A 25,920-nucleotide genomic window follows, 5' to 3' on the forward strand; every position below is an offset into this window, starting at 1 on the left:
AAGTATTTCTAACATGCTTAATAATATTGCCAATATTTAAAGATATGGTTCTAAATACTTCATGTTAAATTAAAAATTTCTGCAGGCCTTGGGGGCATGGGGTGGTGGAAGTGGAAGTTGGAGGTGGTTTTGGATTGTGGCTCCAAAGCAATCTGCGCACCGAAGACCTTGTAGTCCCGGCAGAAGTAGCCAGTGTCAGCAGGATGTTCTAGGTGCCTCCACAGAAGATACGATGCCTCCACCAGGGAAAAAGTGCTTTCTGGCTGAGTATCATGAATTTTAAGCCTTATAGCAATTGCTGGGATCAACCACAGTTGGTTGTTGAAATTTATACAGACTATGAGGACTTTTGCCAGTGGATAGTTTTCACAATTCCAAGTCCTTGGTTTGGTTATTTAGTTTGAAAAGGTATTTGGAAATGCCATTTTTAAGTATGTAGTAGCAATTTCAACTGCACTGGAGTGGTTGTAGTGTGTGGTGATAACTCATCTAATTGTTAAGTATGTTAACCCTTATTTGTGAGAATTCTGAAGGGTTAATGTCCTTCTTTTTATGGTTATAGGGTCCCTTGGCAGTATCAGTTGTTTGCTGGAAACCGAGTTGGGTTAAGGAGGGGAATACATCAAGTAATTATTGTATTTGTACAATCTGTACTTGCCTTATTCATTATAACTTCACACAGGAAATTTCTTTGGTGAATCTATAGGATTCTGTCCAATACACAATCTTTGAAATTCTAAGAACTTATTTTTTTAATGGCAGCATGGTCACTTTGAAAGTCTAGCATAAACTCATAGATATGAGTATGATTTGACATTGTAGTTGCATGTGTTCTCAACATTATATTTGCATTCTTATGTAATATTTCCCATCAGCCTTTTGTGTATGTATTTGAGGTATCCACTGCTAGAAAAGCTGACCTTTAGTTAAGGTAAGTGAAGACCTGCCAGTGTGCAGACCTGTGAGGGAACCCATCTCTGTCTTTGGTCCTGCTTCTCTTCCTCCCATCTTTCCTTGCCTGTTCTCCAAATTACCTGTTGTCTTCTAACAAGAGTGCGGCTAACAATATGTGCTTAGTCTACAGGAGGATCAGTTATGTAACAGAGGTTTGCAATTACACCCAGGGGTAAGGAGGACTATTTAAGAGAATCAAACAGAGTGCTTAGCCAGCAATGAACTCTGCATACAACAACAAAAAAAAAGGACTTCACATAAAAAGTGGCATTGGAATTCAACCTTGATGACTTAGTGTTTTTAAATAACTCTTGCCTTGCAAATGTTGGCATGAACTCATTTTTTTTTGTATATTTACATGCTGTGTCCTTCTTTTGGCAAGTCTCAATGTCTGTACTGTAATACTGGAAAATTGATCACAATCATATTTTTATTCCTGAACTTTCATCTGTTTGCATAGATTTAAGGGTTCAGGTGATATTCCCTTGTGAGAGGTAACAAAGTGTATTATCTTTGCTGCAAATATTACTGATTGTAATTTTTTACAGGATAACAGGCGATAACAGAATGGATGATGATCCTGCACACAGGCAAGACTATGCCGTCTTTTTGAGATTTGACACTGTAGGAAGTAAGGATGGGTTTTTGAGAGATGATAACACTAAAGCCAACAAAAGTAAGTGTGAAATGAGTATAATCATCAAATGTGTAGCAGTTTAAATTGTTTAAAAGTTTGGACATCAATATTTGTAGAGGCAATATAATAAAAATACACAATTTATTGAATAGAATGAAAATGCAAACATAATGAAGGGAACTTAAACTGTGTTTTGTGGTATGTAAAGAGAAAAATCAACCTCAGAATCCCTTACATAGTAATCTTCCAATTATAATTTGGGAGACTTTATTATTTTAAAATGACATTAGATAAATAAGATCTAGAGCAGTGATTTTCAACCAGTGTCCCAGAAGAATTCTTAAAACATGCTATACCTGACTGTTTAGTCAGGGGCACTGACCTCTTTTCCTTTAGATTGTCAAGTAAAAAAATGACAAAAGCCGACACAATAGCTGGCCAGTGTGCATGAATAACAATTATATCTATCTTTTTTTGCCAGGTTGGCAAAATACATATTTTTTGGTGTGCTATAAAATTTTAGTAGTTAGTTTACGTGTGCCATGAGATCAAAAAGGTTGAAAATTGCTGATCATAGTTTAAAGAGTGAAAGAACAACAACAGAAAAAACCCCAATCTGGCGTCTTTTCCTATGTAATCCTGTAATAGAACCACTGGGTTCTACTGCCTGCTGCCAAAGAAACTGTGACTCCCAATGGCAGAACCTTATTAAAAGGAAAGGACCTATTTATTCAAAAGTTATACAGGTTCAGAATAATAGCAGAATTCTGTTTTTAAGTCCTAAGGTCTCTTAAAACTAAACACTCATAAACACAGAGTCCTGCCTCCCCTTGCCAAACCAGGCCAGTCAGAGGTACTGTCTCTCAGGAAAAGAAATATAAGTTTGTAGCTTGCCTAGGCAAATTCTCGTTTTAACATTCTGGCTTTTCCCAGTCATCTGTGCTGGGCTAGGCTCCCGCTCTTAATCCAAAACCATGTGGCCCCCTCCTCATGGTGGGCGGGTGAGAGTCCTCCTGCATCCTTTCATACTGCCTGGCCAACACCTCATGGCTGCCCCACGCTTGAGTTTAAATCCTCACCCTGCTCCTCCTCCATAACCCCATTTCCGACTCCTCCCACGGAGGGTTACAACTGCCCTTACTCTGGTTTCTCCTGCCTTTCTCAGCTGCCATTGTTAGTCTGGGCAGGCATTGCCCCATGACTGCCTTCCTACTCCCCAGCAGGCACTGTAGCCTGGGGACCACCTCCTGGCTGCATCACGGGTTAGAGTCACGCCCATCTCCCTGGCCCTGAGTGTGGCAGGCACAGGTTATAAGCATTACTAAAACACTGGCCAAGTTCTTTAGATATGCAAAGTAACTCTCAGTGGCCTTGCTCTGCTTCTCCTTTCCCCAGCCATATTAGTGGGGGTTTTGGGGCTTCTCAGCCTCTTACAATCCTAGATTGTCTCTTAGAGCTTCATGTGGGAAAAAAATGACCCATTCCATCTCTACCAGATCCTTAGCTCTCAGAATCGATATACAGTAATAGTGAAAGAACAACATCTAGTGCTCTGGTAAATAGGGTACAATATTCTGTTACAGGATATTGATAAGTGCATGTGCTTTGCAGGCCGCATGTCAAGATGCATTGCATTTTTTACATTCTCGGGTAATACTGAATGGGCCACAGTGAGCAAAAATGGAACAAGACTTGGAGGTCAGCTTAACAAGAGAAATCAGAAGGAAAAAAAAACGATATAGGCAGGTGAGGGATCAAATCCAGAAAGTTGAGTCACGGCAGGTCAAGAATCTAAAAGATTTGCATGTCAGTACAGTGACATACAGGGTGGGGGTAGCAGTAGGTTTATAGTTGTGAATATGAAAAACAAACTTTATTCTTGTACTATTATTTATTAATTATTGTATTTCATATACAGACAACTGTAAACTTACTTTTGCCTCCCACTGTAGATTATTGAGCAGGGTTGAACTGTCTTCGTAGGGCAGGAATTGATTGCTGTCACTATTTATCTCATGGTTTGTGATACTGAGCTCTGAGCTCTGTCTGATAGAACATTTGTTCAAGGATTGCAAGTTAATCTAGTTTTTAAAAAATATTTTATTTATTTTTAGAGAGATGGGAAGAGAGGGAGAAAAACATCAATGTGTGGTTGTCTCTTGAGTGCCCCCTACTGGGGACCTGGTCCGCAACCCAGGCATGTGTCCTGAGTGGGAATCAAACTGGTGACCATTTGGTTCGCAGCCCGTGCTCAATCCACTGAGTGATGCCAGCCAGAGCAACTTAATCTAGTTTTGAAAGGCTAGACATGGAGATGCTAGCTTTGCTGTAAAGGTAGAGTCTAGGATTGGCTAGTAAGAGCATCAGTGCAGAAATATAAACCTTTTTTTTTTAGATTGTAGTTACATTGCTCTCTCTGCAAAATTGTTCTTTCTCCCAATTATAATATACAATCCATAGGCCCTATCTTCTTTCTAGTAACTCCAAAAGTTAATGTTTTTGTTATTACCCAGTTTATATTTCCACTGTTCATTATTTTAGCCATCTTTTTCCATGTACAGTTAAATATCTTGACCCATCTCCTGAGTGACTACGTGGAAAATCTCTAATCTCAGCCTACTCTGTGTCTGTACCTGGGAAGCTAATTGTGATACAAAATCATTCTGTGAGGTTTCACTTTTTAATCTATAACCACTAACCCCAAGAGGTTGGTTTAAGCTGTTTACCATCTCTGCTGCATTCCTGTGTTTATTCACATCCTCACAATATGAGATTAACATCACATACCTTCCATTTTCACTTCAAACCTTCAAAATTCCCTCCTTCATCTTAACTCTAAACTTGTAAATACATTAAGTGACCTAGTAGACATTTTCATTTGGATATCTACTAGACATCTCAAACTTCACATGTCCAAAACAAGACTCATGGCTTCCCCAGAAGCTGTCCCTCCTGCATTCCTTCCTGTCTCAAGAAGTGGCAGTTCCTTCACTTCAGTTGCTCAGGCCAGAAACCTTAACATCATCATTGATTATGCGTTTTTTTTTAAAGCACCATGCACTTTTTAAAAGATTTTATTTATTTATTTTTGGAGAGAAGGGAAGGGAGGAAGAGAGAGAGGGAGAGAAACATCAATGTGTGGTTACCTCTTGTGCAACCCCTACTGGGGACCTGGACTGCAACCCAGGCATGTGCCTGACTGGGTATTGAACTGGTGACCCTTTGGTTCGCAGACTGGCACTCAATCTGCTAAGCCACACCAGCCAGGGCTGATTATGTGTTTTATTTCCTATTCTACATGCAATCCATCAGCAAATTTTATTAACTTTACCCTCAAAAATATATCTTAGATCTGACCATTTCTCACTATCCTTCTACTACTGTTACCCAGACATATTTGCTTCCTTCAGATTTTTGAGACGTGCCAAGCAAATGCCTGCCTTACAGTCCTTGTCCTTGCTGTTCTATCTGGAATGCACTTTTACTAGATTTTCTTCCAGAGTTCCTCTATAATTTTGCTCAAATATCTCCCCAGCAGAGACACCATTTTGGACTTCCCCATATAAAGAGTAGCCCAAAGATAATGTGCTCTGTCTTACCATTGTAGGGGAGGAAAAATAATTTTCCTTCTACTCTTCTAAGTCCTTGGTTGAGGCCCCTTATAATAAAAGACAGATCACAGGTGAAAAACAAACAGAGGTTTAATATTGTGTATTTCCAGCATACATGGGAGATATCCAGGAAAACTGAGTAACTCTTCAAAATGCCCAAGCCATCACCTTAAATACCATCTCTAGCTGAAGACTAAAGAAGATGTTGGGGGTGGGGAGCCATTATGGGAGCTTCTCCAGCAGAGCCCAGTAAAGGAGGGTAAGGTTATGCACATTCAAGCCTCTGCTATCTCCATTGATGAGATTTCCTTCTGGATGCAGAGAAGGAGACAAAAGGATATTTCCCTTTTAAATGTAAATGTCCTTTTCAAAGGTCAACTTCCAGGTTTCAGAGCCCCCCCGTGTCTGCTGTTTCTAAAATAATGACCCTTATGCCAAAGAGGCTTATTTAGGGGTGACAAATTCTGCACCCTACATTACCTTTCCCCATAGAACTTATCATCTCTGAAATGCCATACATTTACTTATTTATTTTGTTACCAATGTCACCTCACTGGAATGTAAAGTCAATGAGAGCAGGAACATTGTCTATTGTACTCACTGCCATTACCCCAAGGCCTAGAAGAGTACGTGGCCCTGAGAAAGCACGCACTGTTTTTGTTGAATGAAAGATCGCACTGTTTTTGTTGAATGAAAGATCGAATGAGCTACCCACAGCTCATCAAGTCTTTCAGATGACATGTTTCAGACTAAGGAAATATATCTTGGATTCCCAAAAACACTTTCTATGTTAAAAAGCTACTTTTTCTTTTTAACAGCTGATCGATTTGAGAAAGTGGAATTAGCAATAACAGGCTCAGGACTTCCTGTTGTACTACAGTTTGATTTAGGAACCATTCTTAATTTTGCACCTTGTTCCATGGGTGAACGGTCAGAGGTTGCATTTATTATGGAAAATCGCAGCAAATTACTTCCTGTGATATACCACTTTAAAAAAATTGCAAATTTTAGAATTGACCCTGAAAGGGGCAAGCTTGGTGAAAGATGTATGCAGGTAAGATAATTTTTCTATGCTTTCGCACACTGTACATATTTTAGGGTTTGCTAAAATGCCTTGCAGAGGATTAACAACTACATTTGTTGTACCAGTGTTTCTAAATCCTAGCTCTTCTGTGGCCTAGTTATGAATACTTTTGTAGTGGCAGTCACACAGTATCCATAATTATTTGTTAAGTGCTTTTCATGTGCCCAGAAAAGTTTTTGACACTATAGGAAATGTAAAGAAGTACAAAAAACAGTTACAGCTTTTAAAATAGTTTTTTTTTTCAGAGAGTATTTACTTTATCTAGTGCCCAAGAGGTTGGCCCCTAAGCTTAAATATCCAGCACGGAGTCTTGGCACTCCCTGCATGGGTGGGTGCAAGAATGGGTCCTGCAGCCCTTGTCTGAGCCATGGGATGCCCCTGGGCCAGCAGCTGCCAACAGTAGCAAAAGGTGAAACGGAGGTGGAGCCAGGCACTCATCCCAGTCCCAGAGACACCTAGGGGAGTGCACGATTCTTTGGATTCCACTGCCAGACTGAAGGTTGGCTAAGCTGGGGTACATACGTGTGGCAAAAGTAAAGGTCCAGTGCCATGAGTAGAGACTGGAGCCCAGGTGCCGGCCCCAGTGCCAGCTAACCCAAGACAGGAGTGAGAGTTTGTGGTAGTTTTGCCTTTGGGGGGCCCAGGCCTTGCCCTCCTGTGAAAGGAGGTGATATGGGGCAAATGGTCTGAGTACTTGCTGAAGAGGTAAGTTTCTGAGCCTTTTAGATGTCCCCTACCTCTTCCCTCCCCCAGTTCTTCAGAGGCTGTTATGGAAAGAAAAATTTCTTTTCTTGTGATGATAACTTTTAAAATTTACATTTTTAGCAACTTTCCAATATGCCATACACTATTACTAACTATAGTCACCATATTGCACATTACATCCCCATGACTTGCTTTTTTTATAACTGCAAATTTGTACCTTTGGAACCCTTTCACCCATTCTGCCCACCATCCTTCACCCTCCACCCTTTGTCTCTGGCAACCACCAGTAACCTGTTCTCTGTATGTATGAGCTCATTTGTTTGAAGATTCCACATATAAGGGAAATCATAGGCTATCTATTTTTCTCTGACTTATTTCACTTAGAATAATGCCATCAAAGTCCATGCACATTGTCACAAATGGCAAGATTCCCTTCTTTTTACATCTGAATAATATTCCATGTTTTTTTTATCCATGTTGGTGGGCACGTTGTTTTCATGTGTTGGCAATTATAAATAATGGTGCAGTGAACGTGTAGGTGTATATATCTTCTCAAATTAGTGTGCTTATTTTCTTCAGATAAATACCCAGAATTGGAATTGCTGTATCATATGGTAGTTATATTTTTAATTTTTTGAGAAACATCCAAACTGTTTTTCATAGTGAATGCACCAATTTATATTCCCACCAACAGTGCATAAGGGTTCCTTTTTCTGTACATCCTTGCCAACACTTGTTATTACTAATGTTTTTGATGATAGCCATTGTAATAGGTGTGAGGTGATATCTCATTGTGTTTTTGATTTGTATTTCCCTGATGATTAGTGATGAGCACCATTTCATGTATCTGTTGACCATCTGCATGTCTTCTTTGGGACAATGTCTATTTAGATATTCTGCCTATTTTTAAAATTGTAGTTCTTTTTTTACTATTGAGTTGTGTGAGTTCTTTATTTATTTTGGATATTAGCCCCTTCTCAGATGTAAGATTTGCCATTACTTTCTCCCATTCAATAGGTTGCCTTTTTTGTTGTTGTTGATGGTTTCTTTTGCTGTGTAGAAACTTTTTAGTTTGATATAGCCCTCCTTGTTTATTTTATTTTTATTGTCTTTCCTTTGGTGTCTTCTTTGAATTTTTTAGACATGTTTTCATATAGTCCTTTGAATGTATTTATAATAGTCGACTTACCGTCTTTGTCACTAAGTCCAAGGTTTGGGTTTCCTCAGGCACAGTTTCTATTTATTACATCTTTCCTGTTGGCTATACTTTCCTGTTTCTCTGGGTGTCCTATGATTCCTTTGTTGAAATGTAAGCATTGTAAATGATATAATTTGGCAGCTTTGGAAATCAGCCCCCAGGATTTACTGTCCTTGCTGTTTTTTGTTGTTGTTTTGTTTGTTTAGTGACTTTCTTGGGTAATTCTGTAAAGGTTGTTTTCTTTGTTGTGTGCAGCCAATCAGGTATATCCTGAGTTGATTTAGAGGTTAGCTTATGATTGGGCAGAGGTTCTCTTACAATCTTTGTGTCAATAAATGACATAGCCTTTGCCAAGAGCCTCTAAGTGTGTTGGGTGGGGAATGTTTTCACTGTTTTGTCACTTAGTTCCTCCGTCCTGCTGACCTTAGGTTCCTCCTTGTACTGGGTTTCAAAGTCAGCTAGAGGTGAGGAATTAGAGCCTTCTGAAAATTTCCAGGGCAGGTACACTGTTCTGCACATGTGTGTTGCAGTCAAGATTACCAGGAATATGTCAGAGCTTTTCAAATACCCTGTGAATAATTCATTTTGTGCTTTTTCCCCCTTTTCTTTTCCCTCCCTCCCTCCCTCCCTCCCTCCCTCCCTCCCTCCCTCCCTCCCTCCCTTCCTTCCTCCCTTCCTTCCTTCCTTCCTTCCTTCCTTCCTTCCTTCCTTGTCTGTTTAGCCTCTTGTTAGCCTTAAATGGTAATGCTGTAATGTTCAACAATTACCACTGATTTATTTGTGGTTGGAGGGCAAAACTTTGGGAAGAAAGTTGTTCACACAGAATGAGTTCTCAGTCAGGTCAATTAAAGGCATGCCCTCATAATAGACTTGTCAGCTAGCTTCCAGATAGGACAAATAGGGACAGTTCTCTGGGGATGGCTTTTTGGAGAGGCCCAAACCAGTTATTCTCCCTCAGTGGTGGCTAAGCTAACAGTTTTCTAACAGTTTTCACAGCTACCATAGTTGCAAGGCTATTGTTTTTCAAGAAGAGCACAAAACTGGGAATAGAAGGATTGTAGTAAGTAAAAACACCACAAAACCATTTACTATTTTTTCTTAAACATATACTCCTTGAATTTTTGCAAAGTTTTGGGTAATTTTCAAATATTGATTTTTGAGAAGTTGATTTTGACCTTTATTTTAGTGGTCTTTTTCTGTTTGTAAAGGAATAGAATTCTAGAGATCTGTAATCTGCCATTTTGGAAGTGCTTAAGTACTTCCATTGTACTTAATTTCCTTAAATAATTTTCCAATAATATGTATCATAAAGGTTTTTCAATACTGTATATGATATTCCTAAAGCACTTTAATATCATCATGATGAACTAGGTCTTTTTATAATTTTATAAACATTTTTTTGTAATTGTCTTTAATTTTTTCTAATAGTACAGTATTGTTTTCTTAAGCCATTTGGGATGTTGCAACAAAGTATCTTATACTGTGTAGTTTATAAACAACACAGGTATTTCTCACAGTTCTGGAGGCTGAAAGTCCCAGATCAGGGTGACAATGTGGTCAGGTGAAGGCTCTCTTCCTGGTTGTAGACCATGTATCCTCACATGGTGGGAGGGGCTAGTGAGCCCTGTGGGGCCTCTTTTGGAAGAGCACTAATTTCACTCAGGAAAGCTCTGTTCTCTTGACCTATCCCATCACAAAGTCCTCATCTTCTAATTCTATCACACTGGGCATTAGGTTTAAACATATGAGTTTTGGAGTTTCACAAACATTGAGCCTATAACAGCTAGTTACTTTTCTTTCTCTTTCTGTTTTTTTTTTTTTTAAGAAAGTGATATGCTCATTCATTCCACATCAGTATGGAGTCTTTAAAGTGAAGCAATTCATAGAGTTTATTGGCCCAGTGGCAGATAAAAGTTGTCATTCTTTATCACTAAAGCCTTTTCATCAAATATATTTAATATTCAAGAGCACCTGCAAAGCTTCCACCAAGCATATTGCGATGAAAATTAATCCTGGTAAGCTATTGTGGACCCTTACTTTTTTTTAATGTTAATATAGGATTATCTTAACATGCTAATTACTCACCTATATATATATTAAATATGGTCTAATCTGGTGGTTCTTACCTTTTGAATGCCTCAAAATCACCTGAAAGGTCTGTTAAAATAGATATTGCTGGTCTACATCCCAGCATTGACTATTAAGTAGGTCATTATTAGAGCCCAAAGATTGGCATTTCTAATATGTTCCCAGTAAATGCTGATGTTGCTATTTTGAGTATCATACTCTGAATACACTGGTTTAGTGGTCTATAACATCTACTGAATATTTCAGAAGCTTTTCTATATTATTCTACTTTTTTGTTTTATTATATAATATAAGCTGGTTTTGACTGTTTCATGGATATTTTTGTTGCTTTGTTTCTTCTTTTTTAAAAAAGATTTTATTTATTTATTTTTAGAGAGAAGGGAATGGAGGGAGAAAGAGAGGGAAAGAAACATCGATGTGAGAGAGAAACATTGATTCGTTGTCTCCCTCACACTCCCTGACCAGGGACTGAACCTGCAACTCAGGCATGTGCCCTGACCAGGAATCAAACCTGTGACCTTTCCCTTTGCTGGATGATGCCCAACCAACTGAGCCACACCAGTCAGGGATGTTGTTTCATCTAATCCTCAGTTATCTTTTATAAATTGAGCCATATGAAGTTGCTGATATTCAACTCTCTTTAACCTATACAAATTTGTTTCATGTAGGCCAACCCAATCCTTCAAGTTACTATGTTTATTTTTTATGCATTTATTATTTTGCTATATTTTTTCTGTAGATCCGTTTATTAAATGAATGATTTATATTTTCTGAATGTGTTTGTTTATTTAGGGATTTAGCTTTAATTTAGAACCAATGGTGTAATGTATTAATTAACTCATGGATGTAATGTGGAAAACTGGAATTAAAAAAAAACATTTTAACTTAGTATCTAATTCTATAAAAGGCATACCCCCTTCGACCAGTAATTCTACAGAACAGACTATGGTCAAAGATTTGGTAAGAAGCAAGGAATGTGCACCTCTTGCAATACTTCCATCGGCCAAGACAACCATTCAGAGTCATCACTTGAGTACAGAGTCCGTGAAGGTGGCGCAGATACCCTTTCCCAATGAGCAAGCTGCAAGTATCAGGCCCAGAAAGCAGGATAAACAGTTCAGGTAACATGCTATATTAAAGACCTGAAATTTTGAAAGAGTCAGTGATCAACATAATATAAACAGGTCTTACTGTATACTGATGTCACAAACTAATAATGGTAATAATGATAGTAATAAAATTTATTATTTCTATTTTTTTACATTAGATATGGTTGTTGAATGCTACTGTATGTGCTTTATCTAACCTTTCATCACCTCTACTCTGTACTTACTAGCAAGTGAAAGCTATACCAGATTGTTTACAATATGCTGTTGACAATTATAGAATAGTAATAGAAATAATCACTTTAGGAAATGTATCAAGTCCTCACAGTAGTTACATTCATTAAGTTTGTCTGAGAGCTTGAATTTATCTAATATTAAAAAAAAACATTTAAAATTGTGTAAAACCAGTCGTTGTCGTCGTCATCATCATCATCATCATCTTTGTTCCATACCTTCAAAGTCAGGTTTCCAATAATCTTTCCCAATTTGAACTAAAACTTCTCTGATTAGGATTATATGTGATGTTAAACCTCAACTTACATTTATTCAAATCTCAACTAAGTCACTTCTTTATCACTACTTAGAAGAAACCCAGGCATTCTGACACCTTTACCTAGGCCACTAGATTAGAAATGGTTTTTAGATGTTTGAGACTGAAATGGGTTTCTTTTCTATCTGTTTATGTGCTATGGGTGGACAATGTACCTCCCTGGGCCTTCTGTACTTGTCTCTTTACCTTTGGTGAGGCAGTAAGCTCACTTAATTTTATAGCAATTCCATTTGATTTCTAGGCCATAATTGCTTTATTATTCACAATCAGAAAATTCTGGGTTGTTATAAAATCTATTTTATCATATTGTTTTACAATCTCAACCAGAACAGGCTTTCTGTTTCTCTTTTTTATTTGGCAAGTACCATAAAACACAGATGCATAAAAATCACTCAGATTCCATTTTAAATAAATATATAGAATAAAACCCCTTCCTACATCTGACTCATTGTAGTCCATCCCCTCTGCAGGGGCAGCTGCAAACAATGTTTTAATGTGTCCTTTAGAATTCTTTCCTATGCTTAAGTATACCTATATAGAAATATAATGTGTGAATTTAATGTTAATATTTTATTTCTGTCTAAATCAATATTAAGTAGATTATCTAAAAATACCACAATGTCTTTGAAGATGCCTAAGTATTTCCTATTTATTCTATGGCCATAATTATTTTTTTCAATTCATTCTTTTCTATACTCCTAAAAATACAAAATTTAGTAATTATTTTCTGGCTAGCAATTAGTAATTTAAGTAATGGCATTTTTGCAGTACATTAAATTGTTGGTAATGATTATTGCAATTTTATTTTTAATGCATTTTTGCCTTTCCAAATTTTCAGAAGAAAATACAGTATCAATTTCTGTCCAGTTTTTGTTTACTGCAGTGTGTTCTGTGTTTAGAACAGTGTCAGGTATATAGTAGGCACTCAGTGTGTATTTTGTAATAAATAAATGAGTTACAATGTTTTATTTACATAGTAATTTTTGTCCCCTGTACTTTGCACATTAAAAAAAAATTACCTCCTCAAAGCTGCAGAGGTATTTGTTGAAGTTCAGTTTTTAAGGAGCTGATAAGCACTTAGGTTTGTTAATAGCCAACTTTTGTCACTTCAGGCATTTACTGTAATAGTGAATCCCCTGTGGATAAGGGGGAACTATTGTTCCCTTTTTAAGTCCCTCTTTTTCTTCTTGTTGCAGACATAACTTTGCAAAAAGGAGTTATTTCTAGGTTCTGAAGGTGGCTTAAGTTAACAGAGCCAAGGAGAAATTTAAATATCAACTAAAATTTAAGTATAAAAGATTCTTTTTTGAGGCTTCCAGGAAGACAGCAAAATAAACTTCACACTATTAAGGGTCAAAACAAAAAAAATCAACCATCTTTGAATAACAAAGCATTTGTTTCTCTTTTAATACCTTATTCTCTTACAGACTTTAATTTAAAGCTGTTTCACTATAACCATTGAGGCATTGTTGAAAACAGGGAGAAATGTTAGATTAAATTTCATTTGACTGTATAACCATAGTAGTTACCCCATGTCCATGGGACATGCATTCTAAGACCTTTCTAGTGGATGCCTGAGACTGCGGATAGCACTAAACTCTATATATGCTATACTTTTTCCTATACATACATACATACCAATGATAAAGTTCAATTTATAAGAACATAGTAAAAGATTAACAGCTATAACAATAGAACAATTATAATTATACTGTAATATGTTATATGAATGTTCCTTCCTTCTCTCCTCTCCATAACCCCATTCCCGCCATCTCCCTCTCTCTTCTCAACCAATCTGATAACCGAGAAATTTATACTGTGACAGGTGGGGAGTATATCCAGCATGGATACACTAGACAAATGCATGGTTCACTTCCAGGGCATCACGGAGTGGGAAGGTGTGAGATTTCATTGCATTACTCAGAATGTCCCCAAATTTAAAACTTATGAATTGTTTATATCTAGAATTTTCCATTTCATATTTTCAGACTGTGGTTAACTGAAACTGTGAAAAGTGAAACTGTGGATAAAGGTAGACTGCTATAATAAGTACATACTTAATGAGTTAATTATTGAGGGTGAAACTCTTGTGATTGATGAAATTTGCTGAGGATTGAGGTAGATCAAGGTCAGATGTGAATACATGGTGGGTGAAAAGAAAGATCATGAACCCAGTTAGTAAATATGAATTATAACACTAATAAGATTTAGACACAAATTGTTTACATGACTAATTCCCTAAGAGTGGGTTCAGGGTAGAGGCCATTATGTTTCCATGACATTAGGCATTCTCTCTGATTTAGTTAAGAAGGAAAGTAGATACTGTTTTAGTTCTTTGTGTAATAATGTCTTGATATATAATAGAATATGAGGAACAAGACTAGAATCTGTCCTGGGCACCATGCTATGCCCAATCCCTGGCATAGTTGGCAATCAATAAATACTGATGGATAAATGCATATATGTAAATATTAACATGGCTTACTCATATTGTAGGAAAATTTCCACAATGAGACCAAGACTGAGCTATGTGGATCCTGAATATACATATACTAATTCTGAAATCTTAAAAAAGAAAGCAAATGAGGACTATTATAAAAAATACATTGATTATTTAAGAAATAGGCGCCTGCAGAAACAAGGAGAAAGGTAAAGTTCACTTCCTCAAGCAATAGGAAACAGAGATAATGGTGCCTCTGGAACCAGATTTTTTTCCTTCACTGCTTATTTTCTTTTTAATGATTTCAGTGACTTTTTCATACATGAAAATAGTAAAACCTTAAACTACTTTAACTGCAATGACTTATTTTTCTCTTGCCTTCGATTTGGGAATGTCTTAGGTGAGTTTCCCCAGAAGCAGATCCTAAGACAAGGCTGCCAGCACGTGTGATTTTTGGAGTGTTCTTTTAGGAAAAACCTGTACAGAGTGAGAGAGGCAGGATAGGGCAAGGGAGGCAACTGATGCCTAGGGTCTCTTAAGCATAAATTATAATATATAGTTAGCCCTGCCTTAAGCCAAAGGGGCTTGCCTTTTCTGCTCCGTAGCAGTCATTGGCTGTGGGCTGTTCCTGGGTGTGGTGGGGTGAGCCTAACTTTTCTGGGGAGGTGTTTGAGAGTAGAGTCTCCTTGGCAGAGGGCAATATTTTGCAGATTAGTGAATCCTTCTGCTTTAGGTGGATCTGAGTGGAGCAACAACAGCACATGCAATATGGGGAATATTTGGGTTTACAGATGTATTTTTCAAAAGACATGGCCTCGATTTATTATTACTAATATATCAACAGGAAAGATGAGGATTCATATGACGATGAAGACATAAGATTAGACCCAAAGTCAGGTCTAAAGTCACCCTCACTCTCAGAATCGGAAATAGAAGAGGACCCATCTCCAGCAGATTGTGAGCCTGAACCTCACCAACTGCTATGTACCAGAAATATGGAATCCAGGGAAACAAATGCTCTAGAAAGGAAGGCATGTGCAATATTTTACATTTGATTATCCCACGAGAACTCTTAAATTACCATTTGCTAATATTGAACAATTAATTTTGGAGTCATTTGATATTCCACAGGTTCTCAAAGGACTTAAGTCGAAACCGTCCACACCTAATGAAATACGTGACTGCAGCTTAATGTTGACACCAAGGCAAATTCACCAAGTAATTGTTGGTAAGAATTTATAAATACCTACTAATATCTTTCTTTCTTAACAGATTTATTCTAGTATAATTTATATTCCACAAAATTTACCGGTTTAAAGTATTTAAGTCAATGAATTTTAGTAAATTTACAAGATTATGCAATCATCTCACAACTCATTTTTAGAATTCACTCTCCCTATTCCCACCTGTGGCCCCAGACAACTATTAATCAACTTGCTTTAGATTTTCCCATTCTGAACATTCTATATAAAAGGAATCATACAATATGTATTCTCTCTTATATTGTTTCCTTTGCATAGCTCATGTTTTGGGGGTTCATCCTTGTAGTTGTAGGTATAAATTTTTTGTTCTTTTTCATAGCTAAATAGTGTCTGTTTTATCAGAATACTGCATTTTGTTTATCCATGTACCAGTTGATGGACACTGAGGTGTTTCCAGTTTGAGGCTATTGTAAATAATGCTGCTATTAATATTCACCTATAATTCTTTGAATGGACATATGTTTTCATTTCTTTTGGTTAGATTCCTAGCAGTGGAATTGCTCAGTTGTATGGTAAATTTATGTCTGACTTTAAAGAAACTGCCAAAAAGTTTTCCAAAATGACTGCACCAAGTTAGAGTCTTGCCAACAATATATTTCAGCTACACTTTTAGTCTGAGTTTGAAAACAAGTGACAACTCCTCCTTAACCTTGCAGGGATGTTAGTGTGTCCTTTCCTAGGTCATTTTTACCAAGCCTGTTACAGGATGATTATGGTGAAAGAAACACCGGTTATGATTACATTTGTCTGAAAGGGAGTTCTCATTTCATGCTATAAAGGCTTAGGATGGCCCTGAAATTTGGGCCGAGGAGATGAATTGGTGTGGATGTGCAGATTCTCTCTTTAGGGAAAACCTAGCACACAAAACACCAAATACCAACTCTGACATTATCCAGATTAATGGAGACATCAAAAGAGGCACAAGGTCTGAGGCAAAACAGTGAGAGGTTGATTAAGTATCATTTACTATGCTCCTATTTTGTGCCATGCATGTAGATAGGTACTGGACATTATAGTCTCAGGAATTTACCTGTACTATTGGGTGGGGAATGCTTTATATCTTCCCGATTGGTGACCAACTAGTCAAATGAACAGATCTATACGAATGCAAAAAGAGCAAAGTTAGAAGACAGTGTCCAGTCCCTCTTCTATAACTCCTCCACCAACTTCTCTCCCTTCTTTACCTGCTGTCCTGGGCATTTTAATACTGGTCTTCTGAGGACGGGGCCCCTGCCTGAGTCTACAAGGTCAGTTGGAGGAAGCTTGTATGGAGGAGGCAGTTTACGAAATTGGCAGGGAGGTGTAGAGGAGGAAACAAACCTTCTTCTACCCTTCTGAATTCTTTGGCTGGTCTAATAATCACATTGACATAAGACAGATTAACCAGAGAAAAATAAAATTGATTTCATATATAGGGGAGCACCATAAAATATGAGACCCAAGGAAATGTCAGACAGTTGAGCCTTATATGCTATCCTGAACTAAGGGATGGGACAGGAGCCTGGAGCTTCAAAGGGGAGGAGGGCAATTCATGGGACAAGAAGAGCAGATGTTTGCCCAGCTACACAGATAGGTCATTCAGATGAAAGTTATCTCTGATGATAGTTCTTTCTCTGAGTCAGGTCCCCTGTCTGAGTTCTTTTAGGAAGTCAGGAGAGAGATGCAAAAGTTTTCCTTGAGTCTGCTAGGTTTTAATTGCTGTCAGCTCAAAATAATCCACATGCTAAAGTGGCACATTTTGGGGTCACTTACTGTTTCACTTTAATAGTAACTCTCATTTTTCTACCTTGAGGGTGCTTTGTGAGCCTATGCACAGAATAGGGGGTGGTACTATCAAAGGATATGGTAGTTAAAGAAAATTTTGCTCTGTGTTTATATTTTTAAAAAGTGAAATTGTTGCCAAGAGACACAGTAGAGGATTTGGAGATTCACTGAGTCAATTAGTGACAACTATGATAGGAGTCTGGCTTCCATTGGAAGTTACGTGAGGTGTTATTTGCTTCCCCAGTATATGTCCAGTCATTTTGGTTTTAAGCTACTGGTTACTGATGCATAAGCCAGTCATTGTGTTGAACAATTTACAGACATGACAGATTTAGTCCTTAAAGTGACACAAATAACTTATGAGGTGAAACACCTTGATCAGATTGCTCAAATATTTAGTATGAGGGAGTGGACATGAAATTAGGTTTCTTTAGCCTAACATTCTGTCTTGATTTCCTTTCTCATTCTGTTCTCATAATCAGTAGTTTTCTCTACAGTATGTCACTCAGGTTTTTTGCAAACTTCTTTTTTCTCTACCTTGTAGTATTGTTAAATCACAATGTATGATTTTGCATCTGTTTTCATGAAATACATCAGTCTGAATTTTTGCTTTGTTTGATTTTCTTTTTATGTCTTTGTTTTGGCGTTAATGTTGGCCTCCTAAAAACTGAGTTGAGAAAGTTAGGAAGTGGTCACTCGACTACTATGTTCTAAAAGAGATTGAGTAGAATTCTGAGTAAGGAGATTTCATCTTCAGGTGATATTTCATTGCAAATTCAATTTCTTTAATAGTTACAAGATTATTCAGATAATCTACACCATTTTAGGAGACTTTTGGTAGTTTGGGATTTTTCCGCCCAGAATTGACCCCCTTCATCTAAGATGCCATGTTTATATGCACAGAATCATTCGTAGCATTCCCAAATTGTCCTTTTAATGTCTGGGTCAGCAGCGTCTATAGTGATATAGTCTTTTTAATATTAGAAATTTATGTCTTCCTTCTTACTTTCCTTTTTCAGTCTTGGTAGAGGTTTACCCATTGTATCGTTCATTTCAAAGAACAGGCATTTAGTTTCATTGATTTTTCTCTATATGTTTTCTGTTTTTAATTTATAATAAAATTTATAGGAGTACAAAAAATATCCAGCACCTAATATGGTATAATGTGCTGGATCTGACATTCAAACAAAGACTACTAGGGATAAAAAGAATCAGGCAAAATGACCTCTAATAACCAGAAAAATTCATCAATTAAGCCTACTCAACACTGATACATATGTTAAAATTGAAAGACAAGGGCATTGAAATAGTTTTTATAGTTATCTTCCATATATTCAAAAGGTTATATAGAGATATAGAAAATATGCAAAAAATGATCCATGTGATGTATAGATTCAACATAATTCTGGTCAAAATTTCATTGGTATCTTTTGTAGAAATTGACAGGCTCATTTTATAATTCACTACTCTGTCTGGTGTGGCTCCGTGGATTGAGCGCTGATCTGAGAACCAAAGGGTCACCTGTTTGATTCCCAGTAGGGGCACATGCCTGGGTTGCAGGCCAGGTTCCCAGTAGGGGGCATGCAAAAGTCAATCACACACTGAGGTTTCTCTCCCTCTCATTCTCTCTCCCTTCCCCTCTCTAAAAAAAAAAATAAATAAAATTCTTTAAAAATTAAGAAAAAAATAAAATTCACATGGAAATGCAAAAGAATTATAGTCAAAACAACTGTGAAATAGGAAAATAAGTTGGTTTCAAGATAAATTATAAAGCTATGGTAAGCATAAATATAGACACATAGATCAATGAAACATAAGTGAATGTTCAGAAATAGACCTACACATATTGGAGAACTGAATTTTGACAAAGATAGAAAAGCAATGAAGTGTATGTAGAAAAGATAGTCTTTTCAATATGTAGTGCTGGCACATATGAACCACATACCAAAAAAAATAAAAAACAGAGTTTCTTTCTATATCTTACATCATATATGAAAACTAAATCGAAATAGATCATAAGCCGTGTGCTTCCTTGTGGAAGGAAGAATAGGAAAAATATCTGTGACCATGGGGAAAGCAAAAATGTTTTAGATATGATATAAAAACACCATCCAGAAAAAGAAAAAAAATGGATAAATTGGAATTGATCAACTTTAATTCTGCTCTTCAAAAGATACTAATAAGAGGGTTAAAACAAGCCATAGACTGAGACAAAGTGTTTTTATATATTATATATCTGGTGAAGAAATTGCAACCAAAATGTACTTAAAGCTTTTGAGATTTAATTTTAAGAATACAACCCAATTAAAAATGGGTGAAGGATTTGAGCAGACAGTTCACTAATAAAGATCTATAGCTGACAAATAGGCACATGGGAAGATACACATTGTTGGTTGTTAGGGAAACACAAAATAAAACCACAGTGAGATAAATCTATTAGAAAGGGTTAAGTTAAAAGAAAGCACCATATCAGTTGTCGCTGAAGATGTGAGGGAACTGGAACTTTTACATATGGCTAGTGGGAATGTGAAATTAAACAGCCACTTTACAATAGTTTGTCAGTTTCTTATACACTTAAACATATGTGTATCATGTGATCTGTCCATTCCATTCTCAGATTTTTATCCAAAAGAAATAAAAGTATATGTTTGAATAAGTATTCGTGCACAAATGTTTTAGCAGCTTTGATTGTAATAGCCAATACCTGGAAACGATTCAAGTGTCAATCAACAGGTGAATAGACAAACGTTCACCTAACATGGGCTACTACTTCGTAATATAAAGGAATGGACTATGGACTCATGGAACAACATGAATGAATCTCCAAGGAATTTGCTGAGTGAAAGAAGTCAGAAAAAAACTGTACAATGCTGTATTATTCCATGCATACAAAACTTTAGACAATGAAAAGTAATTTACAGTGATCTAGAGGATCACTGTCTGGGGATGGGTGTCTGGGAAGAGAATACAGAGGATGGTGGGAAGGGAGAATATCAAGGGGCCCAAGAAAGCTTTTTGGAGTGATGGATGTTCACTGTCTTCACTGTGACTTTTTCACAGGAGTAGACATGTCAACACACATGAAATTCTGCACTTGTAAACATGTAGAGTTTACTATGTATTGGTTATCATTAAATCAAGCTGTTAAAAAGCAGGATAAGGCATAATTATTTAAATTGTTATGATATTATAATGAATATTTTCCTGAGTACCTTTTTAAAAATAAATTAATTGATCAAAATATAATGAAAGCTTTAAAAATGAACACATTACCAACATTAAGCTTAATACCTTTTCTTTATTTTAGGGCCCTCTGTCCTTAATTTTGGTGACATTTGTGTTCACTCCATAAATACTCACAAACTGCACGTTGTTAATATGCTACCAAGGCATGTTTTGATCAAGTTAGATGTTAATTTGAAAGAACTTCAAAAAACCAAACAATTTTCATATGTGATTCCACCTTCATCCAGCACTTACATTTCAATGATTTTTCACTCTCCCACTGCTGGAAAATATTGGAAGTAAGATTTATTTTCAAATTTCTATTTTCTAGAATCAAAGTATCTTACTGTAGAATATGTTTTTATTTGTCCTATTCATTGTAATTATATATGTATATAATATTTGATCTCCAAACATAGAAACTGTATATGTATCTAGTTGTGTATTTATAGACTCCTATTTCAGTCATAGTCTATCTTTCATGATTAGTTTGATGTTTTGCTTACTAAGAACTATTTGTGGATGTTAGTCAATAGTATATGCATTTTCACATGTAGTTTAATTCTATAATTGAAAATAGCTCTTATCAGTTAAATTTGGATGCCTTTGCTGTGTTACAGGTCTTTCACCTTTACAGTGAACAGTATACCTGGGGGGCACCTCCTAGTGATGGCGGTTGTCATGCCAGTGAGACTTGAGCTATCTTCTAACCAGCTAGTGTTAAAACCACATGGCTTCTTGTTACAGACATATTTTAGAGGGACAGTTAACTTGTCTAATCATCAGAACTATTTGGTTCGCTTTCAATGGATGCCAGTAAACACAGAAAAAGGAATAGCATTTTCTATGTGTCCAGCACAAGGTAATAATTTTTTCTATTTGTTTGATTTAGACATTCATTTATTCATGTATTCAGGCATTAATCATTTAGTGCGTGTATATGGTATAATGGTGCCAAGAACATAGAAGTAAATGAGATATGGTCATGTGGGTATTTGTTTTTACATACATAAAACGTATTTAAATTGATTTAAAATATGGACCCTGTATTAGGGTTCTCTAGAGACATGAGAACAATAGGAAATTGTTCATATATATATATATATATATATATATATATATGAGAGAGAGCACAAAATTAAGGAATTGGCTCATATGATTATTTTGGCTGGCAAGTTTAAAGTCTGCAGGGCAAGTGTATGGGCTGACGACTCAGGGAAGAATTGATGTTGTAGTCTTGAATCCAAAGGGATGTCAGTCTTTCTTTTCTTTTAAGGCTTTCAGCTTGTTGGATGAGGCCCTACTACATTGTAGAAGGTAATATGCTTTACTGAAAGTCTATTGATTTAAATGTTAATTACATCTCTAAAAAAAACACCTGCACAGCAACATCTAGACTGATGTTTTCCCAAACAACTAGCCTGGCCAAGTTGACAAATAACATTAACTGTCACAAATACTGGTGAACTCAGTATTTTGTTTGTTTGCTTAGTTTTAGTTTGATGATGATAATAAGATATGATTCAGAATGACTCAGATTTTGTTAGATTGTGATTTAGTTTATGAGGATCCACAAATTCTTTACAGTCAATATTTAATACAAGTAATAAAGTCTAACGAAATGAAGAACTTTAGCCCTGACCGGTGTGGCTCAGTGGGTTGAGTGCCAGCCTGTAAACCAAAAGGTTCCCAGTTCAGTTCCTAGTCTGGGCACATGCCTGGGTTGCAGGCCAGGTCCCCAGTTGGGTGCATTCAAGAGAACACATCTATGTTTCTCTCCCTTTCTTTCTCCCTCCCTTCCCTTCTCTTTAAAAATAAATAAATAAAATTAAGAACATGAAGCTGTCCTTTAAACTAGAATTTTTAATTAATAGAAATCATCTCAGACTTACCATTTTGATTGTTCCTTGTATTTGTTAACTGACCTCTTGACCTTGCTTCTGCCATTTCCTGGAATTGATAACTCCACATAATGTGTTACAAAACTGAGCCCTGTTACCTGTTAACCTGTCACTTATCTAGTAGTCTATCAGATTTGGCAAACATCATTGGATGTGGAGTGAGGAATTCCATGAGGACAGAAGCTATCATTTAAACAAGTAAAATGACAGAATGATGAATATTGTATCTTTATTTTATGTACATGTCCTGACTTTCCATCTCTCTCCTTTATCTCTAATTTAGAAGTAGTCTTCATTTGTGATCTAAATAGACCACAGGTGGTAAACACAAGGCCCGAGGGTCAAATCCAGCCCTCCACCTTGTTTTATCCTGCCCTGCATCTTGTTTCTTCCCAGCAACAGTGCTGAGATCCTTTCCCCTAGTTAATGAGTAGTTACATTTATACAGTCCTAAAATTACATTCGACCCTTTGAAGGCAACCATGAGGCTGATGTGACCCCCTATGAAAATGAGTTTGACACCCCTGAAATAGACTGTATAGATCACAGAGGCATTCTACTTTGCAGAAATCTTGCCTTAGTTGTATTATCTTGTATCAGTTATTTCCAAATCACAACTTATATAAATCTACCAGTGTTTATAACAAGGAGTGTTAATAAACAAGTTTAAGTATCCATTTAAATTCACTTAATTTTAGTGCAGATATAGGCAGAGGTGTTGCCACTTTAACAAGTGGAGAAGAGTAGGACTGTTCCTTCACTGGGGTTAGAGATCATTGATATGGCCATATATAATCTTTTATTAACCTGGATGGATTTTGCACAATCCAGATTATTTATTAAACATTCAAGGTACTCTCATTATTATTTAGCAGATTCATTTGACCAAGCTCTTTTTCCTTTGTTATTAATGCTCATAATACTCGGTCCTGCCCCAATCCAGAGAAAAGCTGAGTGAAAAATTAGAAGAAAGAGAAACTGTGTCTGCACATTTTAGATTTTCTATATAAATCTTCTCCAGAATTTTTTTGAACAGGTATCAAACAGTGCTAGTTATATTATTTGTGTCTCAGCTCTAGGGTTCTGATCAAGCATGTGACATGGTGCTATGGGTGTCTGAAGGGCACAGCACCCAGCACTTTTCCTTGTATTTCTCCATTATAACCAGGGCTGAATGGGCTGAGCTTCCCCTACCCTGTGGCTGCCATGGAAATGCAGTAATGGTGCTGAATTTGTCAAAATAGAAATAGTATTACAATATTATAATCCGGAAGACCAGTGATGCTTCTCATGAACTTTAGAACTTATTTTTACAGGGCAGATATTAGTATTTTTATTTTCTTTGGGTTGCTTGTAACACCTCTTAGATTTTTTTTTAAAGATTTTATTTATTTATTTTTAGATAGAGGGAAGGGAGAGAAAAAGACAGGGAGAGAAACATCAGTGTGAAAGAGAAACATCCATTGGTTGCCTCTCGTGCACGCTTCATCTGGGGACCTGGTGTACAACCTAGGCATGTGCCCTGACCAGAAATCAAACTGGCAACCTTTTGCTTTGTGGGATGATGCCCAACCAACTGGGACAGGCCAGTCAGGGCAGGATTTTTTAAATGAAAGCACAAAAACACAATGACATTTAATTCCAAATAGAATGTTTATATGACTAATCCCATTAGTCTTTAAGTACATTTGATCTTTTTAGAACACAAATGATACTCCAATCTATTTCCGATAGCATTGAATAAAGTATGTATAATTTATATTATATACATAGGTTTTTCTTGTGTCATTTTTTTTGATGGTCAGAATAAATATAACAATTACTCAATTTTGTTTTTGCTTCTTTGTATAAATAGAAAATGTTTTTTTATTATTTTTCTTATATCCCTTTTGCTATACTGGATTTGCATCACAGATAATACATTTAGTCCCAGCCCTGGCTGGTGTAGCTCAGTGGATTGAGTGCGGGCTGCGAACCAAAGTGTCGCAGGTTCGATTCCCAGTCAGGCCACATACTTGGGTCTCAGGCGACGGCCCCCAGCAACCGCACATTGATGTTTCTTTCTCTCTCTCTTTCTCCCTGCCTTCCCTCTCTGAAAAATAGATAAATAAAATCTTTAAAAAAATACATTTAGTCCTATCCCTCAGTGTATTTTTATAAACTAAAATGAATAGTTCTAAATTAAATTTTTGTTGTCATTTTCCCTTCTTCTTGATGTGTGATATATTTTGGATTTTGTTTGGTTAGTGGATATTGTAAAGAAAGAATGTAAGAGTGGATTGATTCTTCGTAAGATAGAATCGGCTTCTAATGCAATGTTTTCGTTAAGTGTTGTTCATGTTTCTGCTCCTTTTGTTTTCATCCTTGTTGTCTTTAATCTTATTGATCTCTTGAGTCTGCTTAATCTTCAAACTTGACTTGAATCAGTTCACTATCTTTCTCAATTCTCTCCTTCCTTGACCATTTGTAATACTTGCCCTGTGAGTCACACCCGTGCTCACTCTAGCCATTCAATTTATTTTCCCTGTTCCCTGGTCAATTGTTTTTTGTTTTAAAAGATTTTTCTTTTAAAAACTGATCTCAGAGAGAGACAGAGTAAGGGAGTGAGAGAGAGACAGACAGACATTGGCTTGTTGTTTCACTTATCTATGCATTCATTGGTTGATTCTTGTATGTGTCTTAACTGGGGATCAAACCTGCAACCTTGGTGTATCAAGATAATGCTTTAACCAACTGAACTACCCAGCCAGGGCCTCAATTGTCTTTATATATAGTATTGAGTCTTCTATGTCCATCTGTGTGTTACTTCCCATCACACTCTTCTCCACACACCACTCTCTTCCAGCACTGTCATTTGAATTTTATATTTCCCCAGCTCTGTCCTCCTTCGGAGTTCCTGTTTACCATTCAGTCACAGCTCAAATGCCATCTCCTTAAATGAGGTTTTCTCCACAGTCTTGGGCTAATTTAGACTCCCTTCCCCCTCTTTTCAGCCCCCACTGTGTATTTCTTTAATGTTATCTACAATTATTTGTTTCTGTACATCTCCTGTTGTGGTAGATGTTGCTAAGCTGATATCCATTCCCCTTCCTAACACGATCCTCATTTTGTTTGCGGAAGCAGTGTTCTTATCTAGATAGCTCTTTTTCCAAGCTTCTTGCCAGTTAGATATGGACAGAAGTTTCTTTTATTTCCATCCCCCTTCTTTCTGCCAGGCCTGTTTGAAGTCCTTATATGTATTTTATTTAGTCATCCCCTACATCCATTCTCTGTGTTAGAGACAGTTGTTATCCCCATTTCATGTATAAGGAAACTGTGTTACTTACATATATAAAGTAAATCATCCAAGGTCTTAGTTCGTAAGTCAGAGTTGAAATTTGAACCAGGGAGTCTGA

General features: G+C 36.7%; 1 protein-coding gene across 1 annotated transcript in view; it reads left to right on the top strand.

The window, feature by feature from the left end:
- The window catches only part of CFAP47 (cilia and flagella associated protein 47), a 333,438-nt gene that overhangs the window by 16,622 nt on the left and 290,896 nt on the right, over positions 1-25,920 (top strand). Inside the window, 9 exon segments of the mRNA XM_045860609.1 lie at positions 1,503-1,630; positions 6,021-6,256; positions 10,015-10,204; positions 11,185-11,398; positions 14,430-14,582; positions 15,218-15,404; positions 15,505-15,601; positions 20,707-20,923; positions 21,245-21,486. Of these exon segments, the coding sequence (XP_045716565.1) occupies positions 1,503-1,630; positions 6,021-6,256; positions 10,015-10,204; positions 11,185-11,398; positions 14,430-14,582; positions 15,218-15,404; positions 15,505-15,601; positions 20,707-20,923; positions 21,245-21,486 (1,664 nt within the window).

Source organism: Phyllostomus hastatus, unplaced genomic scaffold (genome assembly GCF_019186645.2).
Source record: "Phyllostomus hastatus isolate PE091 unplaced genomic scaffold, TTU_PhHast_1.1 phas_scaffold_200, whole genome shotgun sequence".
In the NCBI taxonomy this organism is placed as follows: Eukaryota; Metazoa; Chordata; class Mammalia; order Chiroptera; family Phyllostomidae; genus Phyllostomus; species Phyllostomus hastatus.